The sequence below is a fragment of the Aplidium turbinatum genome, chromosome 17 (genome assembly GCF_918807975.1).
Source record: "Aplidium turbinatum chromosome 17, kaAplTurb1.1, whole genome shotgun sequence".
NCBI classification, from domain to species: Eukaryota; Metazoa; Chordata; class Ascidiacea; order Aplousobranchia; family Polyclinidae; genus Aplidium; species Aplidium turbinatum.
Window position 1 is genome coordinate 19,200,218 of NC_137488.1, and position 8,072 is coordinate 19,208,289.

General features: G+C 38.3%; 1 protein-coding gene across 1 annotated transcript; it reads left to right on the forward strand.

Moving 5' to 3' along the window:
- Positions 1-1,700: 1,700 nt before the first annotated feature.
- On the forward strand, positions 1,701-7,480 carry LOC145786291 (uncharacterized). Its single transcript, XM_082597932.1, has 4 exons — positions 1,701-3,082; positions 3,759-4,087; positions 4,645-4,779; positions 5,425-7,480. The coding sequence occupies exons 1-4, from the start codon at positions 1,701-1,703 to the stop codon at positions 6,462-6,464; spliced, it is 2,886 nt and encodes a 961-aa protein (XP_082454058.1). The 3' UTR covers positions 6,465-7,480.
- Positions 7,481-8,072: the final 592 nt, after the last annotated feature.

Below are 8,072 nucleotides of genomic sequence, written 5' to 3' on the forward strand. Positions count from 1 at the left end.
AACAGTAATAGCTTTGTACTATCTTTCAGATTCAAGCTCGTTGTAGGTGTTTGCCACAACTATTCGAAATCTCTTTATATTTCTTTTTAATTATCTTTCAATCATAATTTGATACGTTGTTTGTCTCGAATTTGTCTATTGGAAGTGCATTGTCTATTTGAGTGGAGACGTTGGATATTTTAATAGAAATCACTTGAGAGCATTTCGTTTGGCACCTGCAGACGAGGAGATTAGCGACCCAATTGCCTAAGAAAGCCGCATCGTCTTATCTTAGCTGTTCGGGTTTGGCGAGAGATCTCAATAGGTGAAATCGCTTGCTACGTAGAACACAGGGTTCTACATTATTTCGAATAGAGGTTGAATTGTTTTCAAGAGTCTATCACATTATTTCAACAACGTGAGTGCAGGACTCAAGTTCGTTCACATTCTATTTGAATAAGACGTCGTGATATTCCTTTAAAAATTTATGATGTCCAGAACATCATCGAGCTCGTCCAATGCAAGCAGCAGCAGAAAAGCCGCCAAAGAGGTCGAACTTCTCCAGAAGAAAAAGGCTCTAGAACTGCTCATGCAAAGAAAGAAAGCGTTGCGAGCAATAGAAGAAGAAGAACAAAGGCTTGCCGCCAAGAAAGAAGCCTTAGAGTATGACATCGAGACAAGCAAGATCGAAGAGGAACTGAAGTCTCTGAAATCAAATTCTCCCATTAATGTTGAAGAACAATCTGATGACCCAGTTTTTGAGGATGTTTTCCATCCAGACTCAACTCAGTCTGTTTCTTATGGAAATTCGGGCAGGGATACCAAAACAGTACGGGATGCGCAACTACGCCCCTAGTGATCATTTTTGACGCCAACTGACGGTACACTCACACATGGCAGTGATGAGTGATCAGTGATGGCACATTTGCACAGTACTCAGCACTCAGCACTAGCAGTCAGTGACCACAGGAAATCAATAGTCTACGGTTATCGGTGATTAACCTGATCTGTGGGCTACTGTATATTTTAGTTAAATTGTAAGGCCAATTTACAGAGACATTGCAGCCCGTGAGTAGAAATATATTTTAATGTTACAATTGGTTTATAACTAAGGGTGTTCACTGTGTGGTTAGTGTTAAAATCAGTATTATTCAAGAAGGAGTAGATTACCTGACTCTAACTGACTATTTTATGCATGAAGCCTAACCCTTTCTAAAAGTTACTGATAAGTGGCACATGAAAACAGATGTGTAGTGGTGTCAGGCCTAACTGTCCAATTTTGCAAAGAGACATTGAGGTTAATCTGGTATTAAAAAATGATTGCCTACTGTATTTTAATCATTATGTAATACTGTAGGCCTATATACTATAGCCTAACTAACCAAATATAGAGCTTTGCAAAAGGGTGCAACCTATTTCGTCCCTTGAACACTTCGTACCCCGATTTCAGAGGACGAAATCAGAGTACGAATTGTTCAGGGACGAAATAGGTTGCATTCTTTGCAAAACACATTTATATTATGTGCTGTAGAATAGAAATTATTAATGCTATTTATTAACCAAAACATACAATTTTGCAACATTACAATTTTGCTTACCCTATTGTACGGTACGGTAACTCCCTAAAACAGTAATTCTGTTTATTTATAGCTTTTCTACTTGTACAATATTACAGTTCAAGGTGAAATTCTGCTCCAGTATTATAAGATTTTTTATGCAATATGGGATACTATTGTTGTGCTCCAGGGTGCAAAGTTGGTAATCGTGCGTTTAAAAGAACTGGGGAAAAAGTTTCAATGTTTCGATTTCCAGCAGATCCTGAATTGCGTAAGGCTTGGATTAGAGCTATATCCAGGGAAAATTTAACTGTGACACCACACACAAGAATTTGTGGTAAGCATTTCTACGGAGATGATTTTGAAACAACATCAATCGATACCGGTAGCCACTTAGATCGCCAACAACGCAGAGAGTCTGCGAAACTTAATCAGCCACGGTTGAAGCCATCAGCTGTGCCTCGCATTTTTGCTGGCCTGCCTCACTATCTGACAAAACCGGCTCCAGTAAAGCGCTCAACTTCTGCTGCAACTGCCACAGAAAGACTGAAAAAAGACAAAGCTAAACTTCAAGATCAAAATGAAGAATTTCTGTTGCAAGACTCTTGTTGTGATTTGGGTTCTTTAAAAGATAAACTCAATGAAGTGGTTATTCCTTCTGGATATATCAAATTGTTAAAAGAATCTTCTTTGGAATTCCACTTTATAACATATAACAATGGCAGCCACATTTCTCCTCAGTTAATGGCATCTTTGGTGGTAGGGGAAACTTTAGATGTGCATGCATTTGTATGTTCTATTTCTGTGCCACAAGAAACATTTCAGCATCTGATGAGCTCCGATTCATTAAGCAAAGTATCAGAGCTTTGCAATATTCTGGCATTCTGCAAAAACCTTATAGAATCACCAAGTGGTAACAATAGTAAGACTTTTGCCAAGTCGGCTGTTGCAGCCCTTGAGCAATGCAAAGCAAACCTGGAAGAAAACGAAAGCCAAGATGAAGGTTTACCCCTAATTCAATTTGTGTCCGAGCAACTTCAGTTGTTGTACATAGATAAAAATGGCCGACGGTATTCACCCAGGTTACTAACCATGTCGTTTCTGTGGCAGCTCACTAGCAACTCACTATACAAAAAGCTTAGTGAGTTTTTTATACTGCCATCAGTCAGAAGACTTCAGCAAGTTTCGAGTGATTGTAATGTAGAGACTAAATCTATAGATTTGCAATACCTGAAGCAACGAACTGTCGACTTATCTGAAGGAGAAAAAATGGTAACCTTGCTTATTGATGAGGTATACACTGCACAAAGGGTTGAATATTGCAATGGCGCTTTCATTGGATTAACAGAGGAAGGCCAACGAGCGAAAACCGTGTTGACATTTATGGTGCAATCAGTATGTAAAAAATATAAAGATGTTGTGTGCCTGGTGCCAATTGAAAAGATAAGTACACAGCTGCTTCGAACCTTCTTTAACAAAGTGATGCAATCTCTAGATGAAATTTTCTTTGTTGTTGCTATATCTGTTGACAATCATGTGTGCAATAGGTAAGCTTATAATATGCTTGATGACAACTATCTATAGCAAATTTAATAGGATTACAGGGTGTTTCAAAAATTTAACACCATTAACCTTTAATATGTATTAAAATCAAGGTTGTGAAAAATCCTATGTTTATGGGTTTTTTTACAACAATGATTTCAATACATTTCAAAGGTAAATGGTGTCAGATTTTTTTAAACACCCTGTCACGTATTATATTTTAATCCTATTTCAATATTGTTTTTCACAACCCGTCCATAAAACAGAATTTTTAAAAATGTGAAAATAGAAGAAATGCTGTTCAGAATTGTTGTTAAACCTTGATTATCATTTTATAATAACATGCTAAAGCATTAGGCTATTGTTTTCACATTCAATCAAAGTCCAACCGGTTTTATGATATCTGAAAATTTTTTGCAAAAAAATTGGACTGCAAATGGTTAAAATGTAATAGTTTTTATACAAACAATTTCTGCACTAAAGTCCCAATATGGAGAAAAGTTACAAGTTTATTGCAAACTGTTTTTCGCCAGTTTTTTTTTTTGGCTGACAAAACTGAAACAACCTCGATTGAAAGAAGTGGTGTCACGTTTTTTGAAACATCTTGTCTATTGAATGAAACTGGTTTAATATTACATGCTAAAATTTATGTGTGATTTATAATGGGTTATGCATTTTCAGGAAGTTGTTCATGGATTTATGTGGAAGCAATAAGCTCTCAAACAGCATTGCACACCCTTCAAGGAATGGAGAGCGTTTATTTCTCTTGTTTGACTTCACCCACAACTTTAAAAACATTTTTAACAATTTTGTGAATAAGAAGCGATTCCACATTCCTCATATTTCTGGTGCTGAACATATTTTGGGAGAGCAATGCACAGCTGAATTTGCACATATAAAGCGCTTGTACACTCTTGAAGAGCATAAACCTCTGAAAGTAGCATTTGCACTGAAGAAGGCATCACTTAACCCAAGCAATATTGCCCGCACCTCACCTCTACACGCTTTAAGTAAGTACAGTAGCTTTTGTAAGCAGGGCTCAAATGAAGATCCTCCCCGGTCCTTTGGAGTGATGATGATCGCCCCTACAAAGGTTGACTCAAACTTAACTTCCCTCTCCCCCAGAAAATGGTCACGAGATCTTCAGTTGATCCTTCAACCCTATGCAGGCTACATTTTCACATTATTTAGTCATCTAACTTGTTTTAGTTTGTATAAGAAAATTACATTATATATTTATTGTATCATAAAACAATGAAAACTATTAATACTACAAAAAGTGCTCAATGCCAAGCAAAAAGGCAAAGCAGAGCGAATTAAATCAAATATAGTTATTATTATTTGAAGCCTTTACAAATTGTTTCACCTATCGGATCATCAGAAGGTCTTATTCAAATAGATTCTATTTGAATAAGACCTTCTGATGATCCGATAGGTGAAACAATTTGTAAAGGCTTCAAATAATAATAACTATATTTGATTTATTGTATCATATATATATAATCCAGAAATTGATTGCAGCAGTTGCAATTCATATATATATATAATTTTGGTTTTTCACTTGCAGGTGTGTTTAGTGAATCCACCGTAAATGGACTTCTTATGTATGCTGACACCAATCCGGGCTTTAAGGAAACTGCCAAATTTCTCCAATTCATCTGCAATGTTTGGAAGGTGATGTCTGTCAAAACACCATTCAAAGGTGTATTTTCCAAGTGTGATTAATATTTTTAAATATAGCCAGTCGTTACGGCACGTCGGCACAGGTTACTAGTTTTCTCTGGGCATATTTTCTGTACAGTTTATGCACAACTTTTTAGAAAGCTGCACAAAGATTTTTTGCAATTGAAGTAAAACATTTGGATTTTTTCCTAGAATTTTATTACTTTTTTGTACAAATGACCTAGTTGTTACTTACAGAGTAAGTTTAGAAGCTCATTGAAAAATCAATCTGATTATGTTTTGAATTTTGAGACTAAAAGATGCAAAAATGCACACGGCCTTGCACTTGGTATACAGGTAACCTTTACTTTAGAACTCTAACCAGCCTTCACTATTTTTAACAACTTTTATATATATATTTCAGGGCTCTGCTACTATTCGGTGAGTCCGATTCGGTGAGTCCGATTCGGTGAGTCTGATTCGGTGAGTTCCTAACTTCTAACCCCTAACCTTAACTCCTAACCCCTAACCCTAAAACGGCAATGATAATTAGGCTACGGTACCCAATAATTTAAAAAAAAAATTGAAAAAATTCTCCGTTAAGGGATCGGACTCACCGAATCGGACTAACCGAATCGGACTCACCGAATCGGACTCACCGAAACGGGCCATTCCGATATTTCAGGCATGGCAAAAAATGATGAGATGTGCATGCCAATGAAGTTCACTTCAACGGAAGAAGAAAAACCTGCAAATTTACGCTTTCTTAAGTCAGCAAAGGATATTTTAGTGAAATGGCAGCAATCCGGCACTTCTGGGCTTACAGACCAAACATTCCTAGCATGCATTCAAACCATGTCTGCAATGCCTGAACTTGCTCAATACTTGCACGACAAGATTGGATTGAAGTATGTGTTACCGGGAAAATTTACCTCTGATCCAATCGAAGGCCGTTTCGGGTGGTACCGCCAGGTTAGTGGAGGAAACTTTTTTATGTCCATAAAGCAACTGCTTGAGGCAGAAAAGAAAATACGCAAGTTGAGTTTGCTTCAACAACATGGCATACTGGCTGCATCCAAATTATGTTCGCTTGACTCTATTTCTCTGGGAAGCGGAAAGCTTATTAATGCAGACAGCTCCATTGTTTCTTGGCTCGAAAGGTTTTTCTCAGAGGTAACACTTGATGATTTGTCGGAGACAGATGCAAATGTGGCATATTTTGTGAGTGGCTACATTGCAAGAAATATATCCCGAAGACGACGGTGTTCGCCCTGTAAAGTTCTGTTGGTAAAAAGTGATGACTGCCCAGCCCCAACATGTGAATCTGAAGAGCATGTGAAATTGTTTGAAATTGCCAATCGAGGTGGTCTGTCTGTCCCAACAGAATTTTGTTTTTCTGCAACAACATTGGCTGTTCACTATTACAGTGCAGTGATATCTGATTATAATGCAAAAGAGAAGTTGTGGACTGCACCAAACCAGCGCTCCGTGTTTATACGAGCCCTGAAAAATATAGTGGAGGCGTCGAACGTTTACAGAGGTGCATTCAAACAGATGTGTTCTGCAGGCCACTCAAATTTCGAACTTATTCTTCAAACAGCATTTAATTGTTTTGCTAAAAATGAGTTGAAACGTTTTAATGCACCTGGACGTGAGGAACCAGAGAAAACGGCCCGGAAAGTACGAAAACTTACCAGTGGCAGTGGTACAAAAACTGCATCATGACTTACATTAATTAGAAATTTAGGAAAGCCACGGACCCTTTAGCCCCCCTGCTACGTCTATGGTTATTTTACCGGTACTAGTTGTAATGTATTGGAACCGCACCGTTGCACTCTTAATTTTGTGTGGGAATTCGCCCTTGCCAGTGTCCCGCGTTTTGCTTTACGCGCTTTTCATGAGAGCAAGTCTTTTAGGCGCAGACAGTTAGGCGCCAGTCAAATAGGCGCGCACACTGTGGTCTGTGGCGTCTGGATATTTAGGTGCGGAGCACTGTGGCGCCCGTTCATTTAGGTGCTATTCCTAGTAAAGTCTGCAGATTGTATCAGCTTGGCATGTAGGGCAATGCTTTTCACACAAAATGTTGTATTGAACAGAAAAACATAATGTTTTTTAATGCGCGTGTTCGGCACTTATTTGTTGTTAGTCCAGGTTTGCGGCGGCGAAAGCTTTATCAATAAATTATTCAAGTTTGCGAACATAACTGAGTTCACTTTTAGTGAGTCAAATAATAACTACCGGTACACTAAACATCAGTAAAAAATATACCGTAGTCTATATTCAAGCGGGTGGTAGGCTTGAGTGAAGAGTAGCCTAACTTAGTTTTCCATCAAAACCCCGACTAGGTTTAATAACGAGCAAAGTCGCACCATTATGCTTGCAACTTGTAGGCAGGGTTCATAATGCTCTATGGAAATGTATTATTATTCATGTTGTAAAGCGTTGTCTCATACGTAGCCTACTCGCAATACGACCAGTCGACCAATCCATCCCGAGTAAAAGTAATTGCGAAAGATAACAGATTAAGTAAAGTTCCATCTGGCTGCAACCTGTGTTCAGGATGCATTGCAAATGTCCTGTGGAGATGTGCTAACACCAAGAGTAGTAGAGCGTTGTCTGGCACCTCATCTCCACACGCGCATTAACAAAACAACATATGTTTCTAACCAATGTAACATTATATGTGAAAAGCATTGCCCTACATGCCAAGCTGATACAATCTGCAAACTTTACTAGAAATAGCACCTAAATGAACGGGCGCCACAGTGCTCCGCACCTAAATATCCAGACGCCTAACTGTCTGCGCCTAAAAGACGTGGACCCCTTTTCATGACGTCATAATTGGTCGCCTTTAGGCTTTCTTGACAGTGTTGTGCTATTTCTTCTTACATTCTGACATTTATTACATTATTACAATTATAAGTTCAATCGACTTAGTGTCGGAGTCATGTTGTAGTTGTCGAAGTCTGTGCAACATTACATGGTGTCAGAGATGGATTCGATGCAAGCAACAAAGTCAGAGATGAATTTCCAACAAGGAAATGTTGCAGATAATTTTAAAAAGTGGAGGCAGATGGTCGAGTTAACGTTCAAATTTGCGAATTTTTGTGATAGTAGGAAAACTAATCACCGAACGTCTAGGCCATTATACCCGCAGTCAAATCTAGAAGAATGCAGCTACTTGTTGCTGCTGATGAAAACGCTATTGCTGATGAAAGCGTTGCTGCTGATAAAAATGTTATTGCTGATAAAAGCGTTGCTGCTGATGAAAACGTTATTGCTGAATGCTGATGAAAACGTTGCTGTAGATGATTTTAACGACGAGCCCAATGT

What these genes read in the sequence shown, in the direction of transcription:
- LOC145786291 (XM_082597932.1), top strand. Translation starts at nt 1,701, where the DNA reads ATGGGATACTATTGTTGTGCTCCAGGGTGCAAAGTTGGTAATCGTGCG. An exon ending in GACAATCATGTGTGCAATAG is followed by an intron (nt 3,083 to 3,758) that starts GTAAGCTTATAA and finishes ATGCATTTTCAG; the next exon opens with GAAGTTGTTCATGGATTTAT. An exon ending in TGTCAAAACACCATTCAAAG is followed by an intron (nt 4,780 to 5,424) that starts GTGTATTTTCCA and finishes CCGATATTTCAG; the next exon opens with GCATGGCAAAAAATGATGAG.